Source organism: Acomys minous, assembly GCF_964271855.1.
Source record: "Acomys minous genome assembly, chromosome: 8".
Lineage (NCBI taxonomy): Eukaryota > Metazoa > Chordata > Mammalia > Rodentia > Muridae > Acomys > Acomys minous.
This window is the reverse complement of record NC_140489.1, coordinates 112,554,701-112,575,899: the sequence shown is the minus strand read 5'-3', so window position 1 is coordinate 112,575,899 and position 21,199 is coordinate 112,554,701. Positions and strand designations below refer to the sequence as shown.

General features: G+C 45.0%; 1 protein-coding gene across 10 annotated transcripts in view; it reads right to left on the bottom strand.

Annotated features, from left to right (window-relative positions):
* The window catches only part of ARHGEF33 (Rho guanine nucleotide exchange factor 33), a 77,883-nt gene that overhangs the window by 33,983 nt on the left and 22,701 nt on the right, over positions 1-21,199 (bottom strand). For all 10 annotated transcript variants that reach the window (XM_084793102.1, XM_084793105.1, XM_084793107.1 and 7 more), the window contains 4 exons: positions 11,947-12,062; positions 9,900-9,949; positions 1,490-1,654; positions 1,043-1,164 (listed from right to left, as the gene is read on the bottom strand). In XM_084793102.1, the coding sequence (XP_084649228.1) occupies positions 1,043-1,164; positions 1,490-1,654; positions 9,900-9,949; positions 11,947-11,971 (362 nt within the window). In that variant the 5' untranslated portion in view covers positions 11,972-12,062. The remainder of the gene's footprint in view (positions 1-1,042; positions 1,165-1,489; positions 1,655-9,899; positions 9,950-11,946; positions 12,063-21,199) is intronic.

Below are 21,199 nucleotides of genomic sequence, written 5' to 3'. Positions count from 1 at the left end.
AACGGTGCCTCAAACGTGTAGAAACAAGTCAATTTTTACCACTAAATAGTTTCAGTCCTCATTGCTATCTGTTATGGGGATCATAGTTGTTTGTGCTATTAATTTACATGTTATTACAACTAAAGTCGAGCATGTATGCATTTCATGTCATTTTAATTTCATGTCATATTGTATTAAATAGATTTTCCCATGAAGTGGCTACCACTCCTTTTTTACTAACCACATTTTCACCTGTAGATATGTGTTCATGCATGTGGAGGCCTGGAATTGAAGGAATGAATGCTCCTCCATCACTCTTTTACCTGGTTTCATTGAGTCTGGGTCTTTCAATCAAACCCAAAGCTCACCAGTATGACTAGTTCACCAGCTGGCTTGCACCCTGATGTGACGTTTTTGTGGGTTCTAGAGATCCAAACTCTGTTGCTCAAAGGGTCTTTTTTTTGGGGGGGGGGTTCGAGACAGGGTTTCTCTGTGTTAGCCTTGGCCATCCTGGACTCACTTTGTAGACCAGGCTGGCCTCGAACTCACAGCAATCTGCCTGCCTCTGCCTCCCGAGTGCTGGGATTAAAGGCGTGGCCACCACGCCCGGCTTCAAAGGGTCTTATGGATTCATGTTGAGTGGGTTTGGTGTGTGTGTGTGTGTGTGTGTGTGTGTGTGTGTGTGTGTGTGTGTGTACACATGCTCGTTTGTCTGCAGAAGCCAGAAAAGGGTGTTGGGTACCCTGGAGTTGGAGCTGCAGGCATTAATTAGCGTGGTGCTGGGAACTGAATTCTGGTCCTCGGCAAGAGCAGCCGGTTTTTTTGTTTGTTTGTTTGTTTGTTTTTGTTTTTGTTTTTTGTTTGTTTTTTCTCCACCATCGAGGCATCCCTCCGGCCCCAGTGTTAACCAGCATACCTGGCTTCATGTTTCCCAGCACAGGCTGGCCGGTGCTGCTCAGGAGCCCGCTTCTAACGCCCTAACCGCTGAAGATTTTCTCGGGGCTTCGGTGTAAGAGCCATTGCTTACAGGTTAGCCCCGGGTGAACATCTGTAAGGTACTCACTTGGCTTTGACCTTTCGAGATTCTCTTCGCTTCTCCTGTTGAAGCTGCTCGATTTTCTGCTGCATTTCTTCCTGTTTGGAAGTGATGGCCTGGATCATGGACATCGCATTGCTCAGCTCTTCCTACGACGGAATAATGGCTACGTTTTAAAACTGGATGGAACACGGGTTAAGAGAACACGGCCGTCAGCCTCGTGCAAGCCTTCACCTAGCGCGTACTCTTGAGCGATGCGGAACGGGTGCCGTGTGCTTTCATGGTGGCCTCTAATTTCAGCCTAGAGCTCAGACACTGAAAACCACGAGAGAGACATTGTTCCCCATGACTGACAAACAGCTCAGACTGAACGGTCTTACTACCCCGGGGCTGCTGTAAGAAAAGGCAAAGTCCCCGCTTCCGGGACGGAGACCGACATACTCTTTTCAGCAGGAAAATAAAAGAGGCTTCTACCTTGAAGTAGTTCAAGGAGTTCTTCATCTCGGTGACTTTCTCTTCCATGGAGCACCTGCAGCTCTTGACCTTCTCCTCCAAAGCGTATTCTCCATGTTGGATCCGTGTCAGTTCCTGCATTGCTTCTGTGAATCCGGTTTTCAGCTCCGAGGCCAGGGCCTGCAGCTAAACAATTCCGGGAGAGTGAACTCGACTTGCCTGTAAGTTAGTATAAGTGGAGCCCTTGGCCCCTTGACCTCTTCCTTTCTTTGAGAAAACAAGCTCTTGAAAACTCTCCTGGGCTTTGTCTACCCACGTCTGGAATCTTTCAGGTGCTTCTGCCCCGATTTGAGCAAGGGAAAGGTCATCCATGCAGTGTGCATTAGAGTTTGACAAGAGACAACGAAACAAGCAGTTGGTTCTCAGGCACGCGTGGACGCTGCCAGTGCTAACGAGCCCGTCATACAAGAACGAGGCTGACTTAAACCAGGCAGTGGTGGTGCACGTCTTTAATTACAGATCAGGAGGCAGAGGCAGGCAGATCTCCTGAGTTCAAGGCCAGCCTGGTCTACAGAGCAAGTCCCAAGACAGCCAGGGCTACACAGAGAAACCCACGCTTAAAAAAAAAAAACCTTACTTGGAAACTAACAGATATGTGTGAAAAGGCAATTGTGATCCAGCACCTGAGTTCTGTGAGAGAAGGTAAGGCACAGTGTCCCTGATTATCATCATAACATAAAGAAATTTAGTACTTTTTCCTGTAAGAAGTGAAAAAACAAATAAAGAGGGCGCTGAAGAGCTGGGTGAGTGGTTAAGAGCACTTGATGCTCTTCTAAAGACCTCGAGTTCTGTTCCCAGCACCCACACCAGGTGGCTCACAAGCATCTGTAACGCCAGCTTCACGGGGTCCAACATGTTCTGACCTCCAAGGGCAGATAGATAGACACATGTGCATACAATCACACAAACAATGAAAATAATAAAGATAAATCTTAGTAAGAATTTATTTGAAAAAGAAAAGTTTTTTTTTAATTTTTTGAGTTTTTTTTTAAATAGGAAAAGAGGCAATGACATTTTTAACAATGATCCATGTGTTGGTGGCGATGTGAGTTGTCGTCAGCATTCAGGACAGGGCATGAGGGCAAGCACATGCTGCTCATCTTCTGGCTGAACACCAGGAGAGGAGATCAGTTTTGGAGCCAGGCAGGGTACAAATCCTAGCTTTCTCACACGAGGATGAAGAACATAGGTAAACTGGTTAGCCTCTGGGTAGCAGTTTGCTTATCTGTAGAGTAATTATAACAATCACAACTATTTCTTAAGAATGAAATAAGTAAACGTAAGTTAAGGAGTGGCCCCCCACATGTTTGAAGTCCACCCCCCCCCCCGATGTGTTTGGTACAGAAGTGGTCCAATTTTTAATTTTATTTCTTCTTTAAATGGTAAATCAAAAACACAAACAGAAATGTGGAGAAAATGGAACACTTCTGAAGATCTGTTTTATTTATTTAACAAATATAAGAGGCATTTCAACAGAAGCTAAGTTAAGATGATTTTAAGCTGACATTGTTGTCTTGATTTTTATAATCTGATTGAACATAGACTTCTTAGCTCCACATCTCTCTTTAAACCAGAAATATTCAGAAGCCTCCACATCTCTCTTTAAACCAGAAATATTCAGAAACCTTCGTCCGTAATTTAAACTACCATGCCCGGGGAGATAGCCCAGTAGTTAAGAGTGCTCACTGTTCTTGCAGCTTGCAGTTTGGCTGCCAGCACCCACACCAGGCAGCTCACAGCTGCCTGCAACTCCAGCTCTGGGAGATCTGACGCCCTCTTCTGGCCTGCTTGGGCACTGCGCTCATGCACACAAATCCACACACAGGCATATACATATACATATAAATATAATTTTAAATACCTACCAAGTGAGGAGCTAACTGTAAAGTCCAGGCACCTTGACAATCCACACATGTTTCCACATGTGCGAAATTCTAGACATTTCCAAAACCAATTCATCCTGATCTTAACCTGCTCTGCCACTCTCCACATCACTTAGCTACAGATGTTTGGGTTCTGTTGTTTTCACTAATGGTTTCTTCAAGAACTGGGGTTTAGGAAGGAGTAGGAGGAACCAAAGCCATTGTTCTGGGAGAATAAACAGAGCCTGTGTTCCAATCCTTTTTGTGAGTTATTATTACTGTGTGCTTGCACACTTGATTGTGGGGAGCGTACGAACACACACGGAAGTCAGACACAGCACTGTGTGTGCAGTGGATTCTCTCCTCTCACCTTTACGTGGGTTTGAGATATCAAACTTAGGTCACCAGGCTTGGCCAGCCAGCTCCTTTACCCAATGAAGCACCTCACCAGCCCCTCATGCCAAGCATTTTTAATTAATCTTTGTGACATCAAAACAAAAATCATGCTGGTTTTAAAACTGGGAAGGGGCAATTTGGCATTCGTTACAGTGCCCTGAGATGGTCCTACCCCTGCCTGGGGGATAAGTATACTAAGGGAAGTGCTACCCATGGAGACAGGTGGTGTTGTCACGGCTGCCCCTGGTAGACAACAGCAAATGACAACAGCAGAGACAACGGAAATGCCAAAAGGACTTTTCCTCAGCTGTAGTAGAACCTCTACTCTCAAAAAGTAGAAATTCAGATGCATTCTCGAATGACCATATACAGGGATTCTGGGAATTCCGTAACTGTTTTGGACTCTCAGCACATTTCTCCCCACATGCTTGCGTGAAGTAGCCCCTACTGCCCGCCCATAAGAAGCATCCGAACCGAGACCATCCAGGGAGGGGCAGCCATGTGAACACAGCCACGCGCCTGAGGTGAGGAGTCACTTGTGAGACACCTGGGCTCTTAAAGCCATCTTCAGCTGTGGGCAGACTGGTCCTGCATCCCAACCTGACCTTCTGAGTAAAAGGACTTGGAAGACACAGCCTTTTCTTTCTTTCTTTCTTTCTTTCTTGTTTGTTTTTGTTGTTGTTGTTGTTGTTTTGTGGTTTTTTGAGACAGCGTTTCTCTGTGTACCCTTGGCTGTCCTAGACTTGCTTCACAGACCAGGCTGGCCTCGAACTCAAAGAGATCTGCCTGTCTCTGCCTTGGGATTACAGGCATGAGCCACTGTGCCCAGGTGGAAGACAGAGTCTGCACATGGTGCTCTCTTCAGCTCTCCAGTCCGACAGCCCACGCCTCATCCCAAGGATTAGAACCGAGTCTACCATGTTGTCCAACGAGTTGAACATGTTCCTCATCTCATTCATTTTTGTCATGGAGCTGATCTAGAGAGGTTACAATCCCCTGCGGCTGGAGGCCGGTTGAGGGGAGACTGGAGCTTCACAGCCTAGGTTCCACAGAAGGCATCTTAGACTTAAAAATCGGAGAAGAGTCCAAATTCTTCCTAACTACTGCTCTAAATTTTCACTTCTTAATGTTCTTTCTTGACTTCCTAACCTTCACAAGATGACTCTAGTAGTTATCTTCCTTTCTCTATCAAACATTTCTTGAGCCTCAAACTAAATATTCATGAATTCCAACTTGTGTTTTCCACAGCCTTCCCATTGCTCCCCAAAATACTACCAAGGTCGGGAGCTACTATGAGGCCAGTTCAAGGGTCTGTGTTGGGTCTTAGGAACTTTGTAAACTCATAAATGTCGATATTTGGGCAACTTCTACAAGTCATTCGAAATTCCTACCAACCCCAGGGGTTCCTCATGATGCCAAAGTTACTGTTTTGGTTTTGCCTTTAATCAAACTGCAGAGAAAACCTGTTTTTTGTTTTTTCTGTGAACCTCCATCTTCCAGTTAGCTCTCTTTATTGATCCTCAAAGATGCTGTGTTTAACCAGGCATTATGATGCATGCGTTCATCCCAGCACTCAGGAGGTAGAGGCAGGGGAATCTCTGAGTTCGAAGCCAGCCTGGTCTACAGAATAAGTTCCAGAACAGCCAGGGCTACACAGAGAACCCCTGTCTTGAAAAACCAAAAAAAAAACCAAAAAAAAAAAAAAAATGTTGTGTTTAAACTAGGCATTGAGTAATTTAATTCAGATTAACCTAAAACTTACTATATATCCCAGGATGGTCTCAAACTTGCTGTAATCCTCCTTTCTCTGTCTCCTGCTAGGTTAACAGACATGAGCCACCATAAGATGATACCATAAACCCAGCCCATAGTTATGCAGTTAGAAGTCTTTTGGCCAGATAATTTATTTCTTTAAACTACCTCTGAGGCAAGACAGGAAGACAGAAATTATAGGGACAGAGAAAGGAGAGGGATTCCTCCCACTGCCTGAAGTCTATTGTCAACTGAGAAGCAAAAAATTCCAATATCATTACTGCTTGCTGGCAAGGTTGTTGACATAGAGACAATATTTACAACAATAAAAGAGGCGTAAGGCTTGGATGTATGTGACGTTGGGTAGAGCCTCACTCCTCTCAGATATTCTCACAAACAAAACGATTAGCTTTCTTTTTTAATGGCGTGTGTGTGTGTGCATGTGTGTGTGTGCGTGTGTGTGTGTGTGTCCTCACTTCCTGTTTTGTTTAATGTGTCCTCACTTCCTGTTTTGTTTAGTGTGTCCTCACTTCCTGTTTTGTTTAGTGTGTCCTCACTTCCTGTTTTGTTTAGGGCAGTGTTTCTTGCTGCCCCCCAGTGGATAAGGCAGTCTAGTGCACCTGAGCTATAGTGCACTCTCCCACCCACTCCGCTCAACTCCTCATGAGAGCACTGAATTACAGATGTGTTCTGTGCCTGGCTTTGACCGGGTTCTGGGGATCTGCCAGGCTCTCGTGTATTCTAAAGTTCTCATCAAACTGTCAGCTCATCAGATGATTTTGGGACACAAACTGTGATTTCATTTGAATTCCTTACAGACTCTGGAGAGAATGAGTTCAGAAACGGCCAAATCCTGTGTGTAACCACCATAAAGACAGCCCAGAGGCTCTCTGAAAAGCCAACCCCTGTACTTTGGGGGTCTCCGCACTTTCTTCCTCACTCTTAAGCCTTGTGCTTACAGTCTCTGTCAGTGAATTTCAACTCTGCTTCCTTCACACTGGCTTTTCCTGAACGTCCTTTCCATGGTGTGGCCAAGGATCCAGTGCTGCCTGAGGAGCTCTCTGAGGGCTTGGCAGGTGTCTGAGGGAGATGGAGCTCTCCCTGTCTCTCCGCCATGGATGTTTCCATTACAAAGAGACACGGGCGACTTTGAAAAGTGAAAATTAACCAAGCTCTCACTACTTCGCTATGTCATTAGCGTCCACATCTCCTTCTGTGCTGTAGTACATGAGAGATGTCCGTAGGGCTAAACTCATGCTACAGAGGGTTGGTTCATTCGCTTTTGTTTGTTCATTTTTCTGCCCCTCATGTTTTCCCCCCTAGGTTCTTGTTTGTTTGGGTTGGAGTTCTGGTTTTGAGACATGGCCTCAGTCCTGCTGCCTGCACTTCTTCCTAGATTTTCTATTTCGTTGAAACAGGGTCTCATGTAGTCCAGGCTGGCCTTGAACTTCTGATGCTCCTGCCTTTGCCCTCCTCAGCCTTCCGAGTGCTGGCATTTAAAAGTCTGTGCCACTCTCCACCACACCCAGTTGATTTTACTGATATTTAAGCTTTTAATTTGTTTTGAGTAGAGCTCTTCTTTTTTTCCAACACTCTCTCCCACCGGACTGAGAGGCTGCATCAGACTTTTTAGCATAAAACAGCGCGTACATCTTCCAGTTCCTCACTCATTTGTTCAACTGCTGTGTGCTGCCCACGAGCTATATACCAAGCACTGTGGTTTATGCTGAGAGCACCAAGAGCAAAGCACTAAGTCCTTGCTTTACCTTTTACATTGTAGGTTAGGAGACAGGAAAAAAAGATTTATTTTGACACAGGGTCTCAGTCTGCAGCCTGACTACCGTGTAACTCACTCTGCTTACCACACTGGCCTCAAACTTACAGAGATCTGCCTGCCTCTGTCTGGACTTGTGCCACCGTGTCCTGTCCTGGACAGTTCTTTTTTAAAATCAGATTAATATACTAATATCTTCAAGATGGAATCTGCCAAAAAGTGGAGAAAAATTCACATTTTCTTTCAGCACTGTTGTCCTTTCTAATGCAGACCGTCTTTTCTTACAATTACCTGCCCTCCCTGCCTGCTTTCCTCTTCCTTGAATGCTCCTTCTTGGATAAAAGTTGCTTGGAATTAACAGATTCGTGAAGTGTTCTTTTAAAACAATAGTGGAATCGTCAAGGCATGGCAGAGGCCATATAGACCAAACACACCTTTCCAGCTCCGGACACTCCAGCGTGAAGCATGGAATCTGTGACACAGTGAGATAACGGGACCATCCCCCTCCACGGCTAAATTTGGCCAACATCAAGGGAGTGACCCACATATTTATAATAGATTTCAAACCATAGCTGACTTTCAAGAGGTGTGCACACTCACTGAAAAAGGCGGCAGGCCGGTCAGAGGAGAGCAGACGGAGGTAAGCAGGGAAAACATTTAGAGGCCTTGGACCCGTGAGGCATCACATCAGCATCGAGGAGGCCTGCCCCTGTCCCCAGGCTCTCTTCAAGCTGGCCACCCTGCCTGACGTGATCTCTCCTAATCGTCCATCGTCCAGTGATTGGCTTGTCCTTGGGTACTTTGGTCAAATCTTTCTGTCAACAGTAATCTTCTCTACTGAATTATAGCAATGGCTTCACTGCAGCCTTTTCAAAAGCCTGCCTCATCTAAGCTGTTCATCGATGTATTTTCTAGGTTGTGGACACACACACACACACACACACACACACACACACACACACACACACATACACACACACACACACACACACACACACACACACACACACCAATGAAGAAGTCTGTTTCAGCTGTTTAATTTCCCATTGGGCTAAGCAGTAGATGTTGCACGTAATAACTATTCACCAAATATTCGTTGCACGTAATAACTATTCACCAAATAGTCATTGCACATAATAACTATTCATGATCTATGGATTGAATGGAAACAAAGCTGTTTCTCCTGCTCCTTCCCGTTGCTGACCTAAGAGCCACACAGGTAACGCTGCTTTATGCTCCAGCTGGGCCCAGAACTATAAACTCTTGCAGGACGCTTCTGCGAGCAAGCTGTTACGTTGGCTTTACCAGAGTTTAAACTCCGACAGTCTAAATAATAGTTCCTCTGAGTCCTCTGTTCCCCTGTGCTCCTGTCTTCCTGCTTGAAGCAGCTTAAAAACCCAACTTAAGGAGCCCCTGGCATTGCTCGGTGGGTGAAGCTGCCTTGGCTCACAAACCCAACAGCGCGAGTTCCATCCCAGAGACCCCCATGGTAGAAGGAGAGAACTGGCCACCACATGGGTGCCACATACATGCACACACAGACATACACTAATAATAAATTTAAATAAGTGTAAAAAAAATTAAGAGCCTTTTGCCCCCAGGCCCCGCTAAGCTCTGTCAGTTCTTTCTTGTGTATTCCAAACAACAGTGTTATGTCTAGAGAGAAGCACAAAGCTCAAACTGCCTTTACAAGACGAAGTGTGGCAGAGTAAACACCCATAATTGCTAAGGACAGAACTTTAATTCAATTTCTGGTTGGAATATAGAAGCCAAATAAACCCTATTTGCACAGTTAAGGCTGCCTGCTAGAATGCTTGTGGCAAAAATACTTTGCAAGACTTTGATTGCTTTTGTAAAGAATCTAATTATTGCCATTGTTGAAAATGAACTTAATTTTTTTTCCTGTCACCATACTTAAGCATTTGTAATGCTAATATATGTTTAATTCTCAGTTCTCCATTGGAAGGGAGAAGTAATTGAGAAAAGCATATTTTACTCAGGTGGTGGTGCACACCTTTAATCTCCACACTCAGGAGGCAAAGGCAGGTGGATCTCTGAGTTCCAGGCTAGCCTGGGCTACAGAGTGAGTCCCAGGACAGCCAGGCATACTATACAGAGAGGCCTTGTCTCAAAACAAACAAACAAACAAACAAAAGCATATTTTTACAATGTTCTCACACAAGGTCTCACTATATAATCCAGGCTAGCCTTGAACTTGTGGAACTTGTGTTTTAGGGTGGCCAGTGTTAGAAGTTATGATGTGCACCACCACACCTGGCTGAGAAAAGGTAGCTCTCCCTGCGCCCCCTCTGATGGCCTGTGACCACAGTGACAGTGGCATAGGCAAGAGAAAGAGAGCCGAGGTGAGGCATAGGTGCTGTATTTTTGCAAACAATAACTTTTCCTGCCACCCAGTTCTCTCAAAGGTACAATGTGAGTGGCCTCAGCCCTACCTGTCCCTTGGCCTTGTTAAAGGAACATATGTCAGGAAACATGGGGAAGCACCTACGTGCTAAAAATCACCGCACAGAAAGGACAGTCGCCACCGTTCGCGTGACAGTACTCACGACAACACGCTTGTCTTTACCTGGTAGATCTGTGTGGAAGGGTTGCTCACCGGCATGTGTTCATTCTCTCCTGCAGGGAGAAAGAGCTTTGTTCAACCAACACAACTTGCTCTGCCTGGCCAACCCTCATGTAGGGGATAAAGTAACCAAACTCAGTGATGTGGCGGCAGGAGCTGGCTAGCAGGGGGTGCTCTGAGGGCACCTCCATGCTGCTCGTGGGGCTGGCTAAAGCTTACCTGAGCGGACAGCTGCTCTTTTGCCAGCATTATGGTTGGGATGGACCATGAACTCTTCACCTAGGAGGTAAAAACCTCTGGGCACAGTTGTGAGGGACTGTCTAGATCAGGGTTGACCTCTGAGAATGCCCTTGGGGGATTGTCTTGGTTAATTCGTGTTAATTTGGGGGCAGGATCATTCCCTGAGCAGGGTGGAAATCCTGGACTGTATAAACTGGGGAGGGAAAGGGACTGGAGAGATGGCCCAGCAATTAAAAACCCTTGCTGTATACAGAGAAACCCTGTCTCGAAAAACAAACAAACAAACAAACAAAAAGAACCCTTGCTTGCTGCTTTTGCAGAGGACATGGGTTTGGAACCCACATGATGGCTCACCGCCATCTGTAACTTGAGTTCTGAGAATTATGGCACCCTCTTCTGACTTCTGTAGGCACCAAGCACACACATGGTGCACATACATATATGCAGGCAAAGCACTCATACACATTTTTAAAAACTTTTTTAAAGAAAATGGAGAAGGCAAACACTATTGCGTGGCTGGAACGTGGCAAGGTCTCTCAGGCTCCTGCTGCTGTGACTTCCTGCCATGATGGGCTGCCACCTGGAGTTATGAGCAAATTAGACCCATCGTCCTCCAGTTGCTTTGGTCAGAGTATGTTATCACAGCCACAGGGAAAAAATCCAGCCAGTGAGCACCTAGCTGCCACATACTGATCTCAGGGAGGAACGTAAAATAACCCCTTCTTCTCCTTCCTCTCTCTGATCATTGCCGAACTTCTACACTCTGCCCTCATCTCACGGCCACAGGCAGCTAAGGGACTCTTGTCCAGCCAGGCAGCAGGGATGATAGAAAGAATCGCCAATGGAAAGTTCCTGGAAGATTATAGGCAGAAAGAAAGCAGAGTCTGGAGGCACAGGGAAGCAAGGTTGATGGTGCGGGCTGTAAAAAAAATCACTTACAACCTGGGGAGAAAGCCAGGTTGGCTTAGAAAGGATCTTTCAGGACCACACCAGTTGGCCATGAAGATGAGGCCAAGACTGATGCATGGCATGTGCTCAGCCGTTTTGCTGCTATTCCCATGGTGGGTCACATTTTACAAAGGTCACACTGCACGAAGCAAGCAGCTCTCCTGAAACTCTTGACTGCAAGCCTTTGGCTGCACGGGTGTGTACATTGCTCTCCTTAGGCATACTGGTATAGAAAGCCCTCCTTAGAGAAGCCAGCCTTATATGGTAAGTTCATAGCTAATACATAATAATCTCAGCCTTGAGATTGGTGGAGGATATCCCTAAAAAAAAAAAAAAAAACCAATGGTTTGAAGTTATCAAAACTCTTCATACAAACGTAAGTAAGGATATGTTAGCCCATGCTATATTATGTCCAAACGAATAGCAGAAACCAAGACTGACAACCACAGACCAAGGAGACATCAGGCCTAAATGTGACACTTTGTAGTTGTCACCTGACTACTCTATAGCCACTTTCTCTATTGGGAACAACCACAGAGTGATTCCAATGTGTAGCTTCTGTCTAGTAAACAGTGAAAGGAGAATCCACCTGTTCTAGGAGAGCCTAGAAGGTGCTGGGTGTCATTAGAGGAAGGCACTTTACTCAGCATGTCTTGCGGTAGTCCTAAAGCCATCAATGGGAAACAGAAGAGGAGGACTCAAGCCATGTTACACCCATGGCATTTTCCATGTCTCGGCAAGCCTGTGCTTTTCAAGGTCCCCAAGATGGTGATAGGAGAATGGGGTTCGCAAACAGAGGTGAGATGGACTGACCCCTGGGTTGCCTGAATCCTCAGTTACAAAGCAAAGATGGAGATCTGACCTTGCTTTGATTTGGTTTTTTCCATGGTGCCTGTTGCTTCTCTCCTCCAGCTCCGTCTTCAGCATCGCAGCAGCAGCAGCATCGTTCCGGATCAGGCCACCTTCCCTTCCCTGCACCTGCCGGTTAAAGCATAAAGGGCATCTGGTAGTACGGGGGAAAACACTAGACTGGTTTAACGGGTTAGCTTTTAAGCACCAAACACGGCTTAAGGCTAAGCGATTTCAGAAGAATAAATCACTAAATTGAGTAAACTTGAACTTAAAACTTAAAGTCAGGGACTGGAGAGATAGCTCAGTGGTTAAGAGCTCTGGCTGCTCTTCCAGGGGACCTGGGTTCAACTCCTGGCACCCACATGGCAGCTTACGACTGTCTGTGACTTCAGGAAATCCAACACCTTTACAGACATACAACCAGGCCAAAAAAACACCATGAAATAAAATAAATGAAATCAATATAAATAAAAATAAAAATAAATAAATAATAAAAAAAATAAAGTCAGATGTTTTAATTTATTATTATTGGAGAGGATCACATCCCATGACATGCATATGGCAGTCAGAGGACAACTTTGTGGAGTTGGGGCTTTCCTTTTACCTTAACATGGGTCCTGGGACCGAGCTTGGGTCATCAGTCTCCTAAGGCATGTGCTTTTACAGCTGAGCCATGTTACTGGCCCGCACATATAATTTTATAACTATGAAGGTCATTGCTAAAACATACGATAGTTTTCAATATGCTACATTCTCTTTTAGATCCAACCAAATGGATTTAGTTAGCTTTACCTTCTGAACGAAGGTCTGAACAAGAAAGAAGGCCAGGTGTGGTGGCGCACACCTTTAATCCCAGCACTCGGGAGGTGGAGAGGCAGGTGGATTGCTGTGAGTTCAAGGCCAGCCTGGTCTACAAAGTGATTCCAGGATGGCCAAGATAACATAGAGAAACCCTGTTTCCAAAAACTAAAAAAGAAAGAAAGAAAAGGGAAAAAAGAAAGAAAGAAAGAAAAAAAGAAAGAAGGGCAATACACCTGTTTCTATTTGCCATTCTCAGCCCTGGCATCCTTTGCACACAGGACAAGCTTTATGGCTGTTAGGACTATTGGACACAAAGCTGCAAGTTCAGGATGCAATCTAACACAAATAAGTAGAGAACTCAAAGGTTCAGCCTCACTTAGACAGTCTGCATTTTCCCTTTTGGCATTTTAACCATTGCTTGTGTTTGACCAATTCCCCCATCTTCTGAGCCCCCCAGCTACAAAAGCTGACTGTGCCAGGTTCCCCCTAGCCTCCCATACCTCAGGCTTGATGGGCAGGACACAGGGCACAATGTCATAATGCTATTTTAAAATTCCTTCATAGACAGGGTCTCATGTATTCAGACTGCCCTCAAACACCATGGAGCCAAGGATGACCTTGAAGTTCCTGATCTTCCAGCCTCTACCTCCTGAGTGCTGGATTACAGGCTTGTGCATGTATAGCCAGTTTTTTATTTGGTTGTTTGATTGGTTTTTGGTGCTGGGGATTGAACCCAGGGTTTTATGAACACTAGGCAAGCACTCTACTGACTGAGCTAGACAGCCTTTTGTTGCTTTTTGTGAAAAAAAATCTTGAAATATGTAAAGCCAAATTGTTTCTGACCTGTTTTTAATTAAAAATAGGCAAGCAAAAACTCCTCGTCATAAGTAAAATGAAAATGTGTATATTTCAGAGCTACAGTGTCAGAGAGCCCACGGCTACACATCCGTGTGGCCACTGATTTCAAGATATTAAAAAAGATGCTTGATCAATAGACGTTAGAAGCCTTGTCTTATTTAGTTAACTACAAAAGCAAAGTAAGTATACATGCATGCATACATACTAACACACACATGCACACACACACACACACACACACACACACACACACACACACACAACTTAGGGCTGGAAAAGGTGAAGGTGGCTGGCAATGGCTGGGGCTGCAGCCCTGAGAGTCTGGTGGATGCAAAGGGTAACCTGTGGCCTGGTGCCTTCCACACGACCAAGGACATGCTGCCAGGGTAGTACCCTAAGACCCCAGAAGAACGGGCCCTGGCTGCCAAGTACAATATATAAACTGTATCCAAGTGATTGAATGGGGCATGGTGACTTCCCTGCCTGCTCACAGCATGAGAGGGACCCATGGGAACAGAATCACCCTGACCTGAGGTCGAAATGGGGTGAACAGATACCCTGGGACCTAGACACGTCTATCAGGAATCATGTGGACATGTCCCCTACCCCTCTTTCATGGGGTGCCGTGTGTAAACAGCTTTTCAGCTTCCTGGACTTTGTGATTTTTAGGATAGGCATTTGGGAGACTCGACCCTCCTGCCAGCCTGTGGGGCCAAAGCAGAGCCTTTAGAGTCACCTGCAACGAGGCAGTGATCCTACGAAAAAACCCGAGCTGCTGGTTCACTATGAGATCTGAGGAGCCTTCATGGGCTTCTGTGCCCACTAACCAAGACTCCCTCATTCCTAGAGATTTAACCTTAAAGAAATCCCTAATAAAACTCAGTGCCCTAAGACAACCAGGGCGGTTACACAGTGCCTCGGAAAACCAAAAAAATCAAACACCCCTCGGTGTCATGGTTAAAAGCAATGCTTGGGAACTCATATAATGCCCCTACTTAAACAGCTGTCATCATTTTTGCTTATATTATCTGACAATCTTTTATGTCAATAACCTAGGAATTTTTAGCTGCCATTTCCTCTTACTCTATAGCATAGCATTTTATCTAATTTCAGCATTTTATTATTTTTTTTTATTTTTATTATTATTATTATTATCATCATTATTATTATTAATGCCCCATTTTTATTATGCTCATCTTCTCCCTAATGCCTACTGACATCAATCTCTCCTATTTTTCCATGCCATTCTTTGGCCTCTCATGACCACATCCAAGCATATATACAGTATATTCATGTGTGTGAGGAGGCTGCCGCTGAGACTCGTTTTCTGTGTTTCTGTGCCTTACCCTGCCCACTTAATGGATCACAGAGATGTCTCTAGTGTTAGCACGTGTCTATGGAAGTATCTTTACTGGCTGCTTGATGCTCCATGGTTTGAATGGACTGTGTTGGTCACTCCTGCATGTTAGGCATTTACTCTGTTTCCATTATTTTGCCACTGCAAACAGTGCCCTGAGAAGAGCCTCGGGACCACAGCTCACACACTGGTGGCTTTGATTTAAGTGTCTACATCTGCGTGAATGTAAGCCGCATGTGTGCCTGTGGAGGCCACAGGAAGGTGTCAGATCCTCTGGAGTTGGAGAGATAGGCAGTTAGTTGTGAGCTCTCTGGCATGAGTGATGTAACCCAGCTCGGGTCCTGTGGGAGAGCAGCAAGCCCTCTTAACAGATGTGTACACCTTTTTTTTCCCATTAGTCTGGGCCATCAGGAAACGAAACAATGTTTAGCTCTTGTCAGTCAGGCAGATGGATGGCAGGTGCTATTTCATAGTTACTTCCGCTGACTGCCGAACTGCTGAACGTCTCTGCATGTGCTTGCTCGTGGGTTAGCTCTGCTGCTCTGTAAATTACCTGTTCCTCTGAGGTGACAAGTTTTCTGTTTGACCATTTGCTTTTTACTTCTCAATTAGAAGAAATACTATATAATAGTATTTTTCACCATCTATTTTTAAAATTAAAATTATTTTATTCTACCTGTATGAGTGTCTTGCCTGCATGTATGTCTGTGTACCACAAGTGTGCTGCACCCACAGGGACAAGAGGGTATTGAATCCACTGGAACTGGAGTTACAGACAGTTGTAAGCAGCCATTTGGGAGCCGGGAATCAAAGCAGAGCCCTGGCAAAGAGTAGCCAGTGCTCTTAACCACTGAGTCATCTCTTCAGTCCTATCATTTATTTATTTATTTCTAAGATTTATGTATACAATGTTTTGTCTGCATGTGTGCCTGCCCACCAAAAGAGGGCACCAGATCTCATTACAGACGGTTATGAGTTTGGCTTTTATGTGTAAAACAGGGCAGCATTCCACTGTCTTATCTTCCAGACCTAAAGCTTGTACCTGCACAGGTTAAGGGAGCCATGTTTTGCATTCATGGAACTGGAATTTCAATGTTTGTTTGTTTTCAAAACAAGGTTTCTCTGTGTAGTCTTGGCTGTCCTGCACTCACTCTGTAGACCAGGCTGGCCTTGAACTCACAGCAATCTGCCTGCCTCTGCCTCCCTGAGTACTGGCACCACCACGATGGGCTGTGGCCTCTTTCTTATGTGTGGGGAGCTGTGCTAAATTCTGCCATGTCAGAAATCCCGAGTTTAGGCTGCACGCTGTGACCTTCCAGTTGCTGAGTTTTCCAGACTATCCTTGGACTATTTGTCTTTGAAAGAAGTAGGGAAATCCCCATTGAGAGACACCCAGAGGATTAAGGAAGTTCCTACAGAGAGCTACTCAGGCTATTGTGTTCTTCTTACAGGACCTGGGGAGAGAGGGATCAGAATAGATCCTATTGACCTTGCTATATAAAGTCTTACTTGTCTGCATTAAAGAGAGTCTTGGTCAGAAATTTCCCAACTTGACTCATTATTTCTTGTGTCTCTGTACCTCACTTTCAATCCCCCACTCCTTCTTTCAGGTGAACCCTGATTCGGTTTGTCCCATGGGCCGGGACTTGTCACTTACGTCTGTCTGTCTGTCTGTCTGTCTGTCTGTCTGTCTATCTATCTATCTATCTATCTATCTATCTATCTATCTATCTCTGCTTCCAAATGACAAGTTGTAGAGAGTCCTTAGTTTGTTTAAAAAAAAAAAAAAGAGCTGTGGTGGTGCGCGCCTTTAATCTCAGCACTTGGGAGGTGGAGGCAGGCGGATCTCTATGAGTTAGAGGCCAGCCTGGTCTACAGAGTGAGGTCCAGGACAGCCAGGGCTACACAGAGAAACCTTGTCTTGGAAAAAATGGTGAGGGGCTGTAGAGATGGCTTAGAGTTTAAAAGCACGTGCTGCTCTTCCAGAAGACTTGAATTCAGTTCCCAGCACCCACATCAGGTGACTACAACCATCTGTAACTCTAGCCTCAGAACATTTGGCTCTTCTGTCCTTTGCTGACACCAGCATTCACCTAGACACACACACACACACACACACACACACACACACACACACACACACACACACACACCACATTTACATTAACTTGGAGAACTGGAATTTTTGTTTTTCAAAATCTTATCCAGACTAGACATGTAGTACATGTCTTTAGTCCCAGCACTCAGGAGATAGAGACAAGCATATCTCTGTGAGTTCAAAGCCAGCCTGGTCTATATAGCAAGTTCTAGGCCAGCCAAGGTTACCTAGTGAGATTCTGTTTCAAACAAACAAACAACAAACAAACAAACAAATCTTATCCAAAAGTATTAAGGTTCTTTCTATTTGTAGAAATTATGTTTTTAGATGTTTTCAGTAACATTTCATGACTTTTTTGTTACAACTTGTGTACATTTTAAAAAAGCGTTTTGGTTTTTTTTGAGACAGGGTTTCACAGGATAGCCCAGGACGGCCTGGAACTTTCTATGTCTGCCCTCAGACTTGTGGTATCCCTCCAGCCCCAGCCCCCCAAGCACTGGGATTACAAGTATGAGCCACTATGCCTGGTCAAGATCCTGTAATTTTTTGAAGGCTTTTTTATGTAAATGTTTTTCTTCCAGTATATTACATGTGTGCCTGGTGCCCAAAGATGCCAGAAGAGGGTGTCAGATGCCCTGGAAATAGGGTAACAACTGGTTGTGATCTACCACATGGGCACTAGAAACTGGACCCAGGGCCCCTCTGGAATAAGTGCTTTTTTCTTTTCTTTTCTTTTCTTTTCTTTCTTTCTTTCTTTCTTTCTTTCTGGTTTTGGGGTTTTTTTGTTTTGTTTTTGTTTTTGTTTTTTCAAGACAGGGTTTCTTTGTGTAGCTCTGGCTATCGTGGACTCATGTTGTAGACCAGGCTGGCTTCCAACTCACAAAGATTCACCTGCCTCTGCCTCCCCGAGTATTGAGATTACAGGCGTGTGCCACCACACCCATCTACAATAAGTGCTTTTAAGTCCTGAGCCATCTCTCCACTCCCAATGATCCTGTACTTTTAAATGAAATTTATTAAGTACTTTCTAAGCCTTCTTTGCTAGCGATATTTTGAATAGCATTTCCCGTGTGTGCGTGTGTGTGTGTGTGTGTGTGTGTGTGTGTAAAATGTTTGTTTATTAAGTGATTCTTACATGTGATCTTAGCTAAAAGACAGAGACGCAATGATTAGGTGATTTTTATCCTTTTTGCCCCTTGTTTGTTTTGAGGTGTTAAAGATAAAATCCAAGGCCTCACATCTGCTAGCTAAGCACTCTGCCTCCGACCGACTCTTCCGCCTTAACTCCAACCCTTTTACCGATTATTTACTTGCCCTATTTTACGGTAGATGCTGGAGTTTTCAGAATCATGTTCATTAATAATGTGGAGGAAAACATCTCTATTTTCCAATTTTATGCAAGTGGCTTTAGGACCAGCTAGAATATTTTCTGTGCTTGGAGATGTAGCTCAGTTGGTGGAATGCTTTTCCTGCTGCATATAAGACTCTGCATTTGATCCCTAGCACCTTACAAACCTGGTGTTATGAATGCACCCCTGAAATGCCAGAACTGGGGAGTATAAAGCCTGGAGGGTCAGAATTTTAAGGTCAGCATTTGGCTATGTATAGAGTAGCAGGCCAGCCTGGGCTACATGAAACCCTTCCTCTTTTTTAAAAAAAGATATATTTACTTATTTGTTTATTCATTCATTTATTATATAGTATTTGCCTGCATGTATGCCTACATTCCAGAAGAGGGCACCATATCTCATTGTAGATGGTTGTGAGCCACCATGTGGTTGCTGGGAATTGAATTCTGGACCATTGGAAGAGGAGACAGTGCCCTTAACCTCTGAGCCATCTTTCCAGTCCCCTGAGACCTTTCTCAAAACAAAACAATAATAATATTAAGAGCAAATGTCCAGGATCACAAATTAAGAAATGGCAGCAGGAGCCGTGATGGGTCTCCTTGCTCGTGATGTTTTGTTTTGTTTTTTCTCCGTAGAGTATCACCTACTGTTGCTGCGGTTTGCAGTGCAGAAAGGTTGTCTCTCCTGCATCCACCGTTCTTACAGTAGTTACCTGCTCATCACTGTTGCGTGGGTGCAGAAATAAATGTATCTGCCCTTTTATGCTTAAGCAAGGCTTTTCTGAGAGATGGTCTCATTGTGGCTTCTAGGCTGATCTCTAACTCTTGCTTCCCCTACCTCAACCCAGCCTTCTGGGGTTACAGGCACACACCATCACAACCACCTCTGCCGGAGGGAGTTTCACATTGAAGTACACGCTCCTGCTGAGGAAGACCATAGACGGAAAAGCATATATTGAGAGGAGAATAACAGCAGGATTACATAGAAAAGCAGCATGACTTTTCTAGAAAAATTCCCCTTGAGCTTTCTTACAGTAAGCTGCCCGCTCTGTTCTGAGAATCCCTTACTCTCTGAGCCCAGGAATTAATGTGATGTTAGGGATTGGATTCGATGAGGGTTGAGGCAGAGGCGAGTGCTCTCCCATTGAGCTATGTCCGCAGTCCCCGGGAAATCTTTACTCTGATTTTGATGTCTTCGAGTCACTGCCTACCAGCATATAAGGAAGTGTCTCTCCCTGGGCCACATGCCTTGCACAGTCTCTTTCCCTTCTTTTCACTGCATGTACACAGTTGCTCTGCTGCCTTTAAAACATGCAGCTGGGTCTTGGCAGGCCATTGGGGAACAGCTGCTAGAGTTTTAGAAAGCATCTGTTGAGGATTGGCCATGCTGATCTCTAGGTAAAGCGATGGTTTCCAGCTCACACTCTGCAATCTCCAGGATTGATCTACGTTCCTGTCTCTCTGCCTCTGTCCCTATCTGTGTTTCTGTGTGTGTGTGTGTGTGTGTGTGTGTGTGTGTGTGTGTGTGTGTGCGCATGCCTGTGTGTGCATATGTGATTGTACATGTCTGTAAGACAGAGAGGCTGGAGGAAAGCACCAGGTACCTTCGTTGTCCTGCTCTGACTGTCCTTGAACCTGGAGCTCCTCTGTTTTTCTGCTAGGCTGGCACCAGAGAGCCCCAGAGATCTGTCTCCACCAACCCCGCCCCCCCCCCCACACACACATACAATGCTAGGGTTACAAGCTTGGGAGACCACACCCAGCTCATTACATGAGCACTAGGATCTGAACCCTGGTCTTTGTGGGTGTGCAACAAGCATTTCTTAACTACTGACCTGTCTCTCTAGGATGATCGCAAACTCATATGCAGCTGAAGGCGCCCCCCACCCCCCCAGCCTCTATCTCTCGGATGCTGGGACTGTAGACATACGCCATCACGCCCAGTTTTATGTGCCTCTGGGCGTTAAACTAGGGTCTTTTCTGCAAGCAAGACGCACGATCACCTGAGCTACAGCTCCAGTTGAATGCTGTGGGAGCGAGCAGAAGCTTTCAGGTTCCGGGTCCCCTCTATGTCCCTCCCACACAGTCCCTGCACTTGTTTAACTCAGGCACTGTAACTTTTGGAAAGGATTTTATTTTTAAAACCTGTTTCTGCTGTTCAAAAACAAAGGTTCTAAAGTTGTAAATACAAAGAAACAGAAACATGGAAACTTGACTCTAAAAAGGGATGGCCATACTGTTATGAAATTAGCTGGAAAACTGCCCAGTAAAATTAATAAGGGTGAAGAAGACTGCAGGTTCTCCTGCCCCTCCCTCAGAGTGACCTAGAATATACACCCTCCTTCCCCACAGACACATACAATTACAAAAACTCAGGCTTGCCTATTACTTTCCAATTACTGCTGGGACTAAAGTGGAAATTTTGGCACTTCAGGGAATTGAAATTAATTGAAAGCAGACTTGAGTTAATTTCCAGTTCAGTGCCATTTATTGAATGGCTCTTTAGTGCATATTTCTAATTTAGGAGAACAAGAACATTTCATGTTGGGGGAAGGGTGCCAAGGAAATGTTTGCCTGTAACTAAAATAATTCATGAGGACAAAGCCTGCAGACATGATCAGACGGGAAAGTCTACACAACCTTTCCGATATCCAACAACCACCGAAGAAATCGTGCAAAGCACTTGCAGGTGGATCTCTTTTTTTCCCCCTGTATCAGCTAAAAGCAACACCACTTGATGACAGTGACACTGGCTTGTGCGTGCATCATAGTTTCTAAGGCAGAGTCAGGGACACTGTATT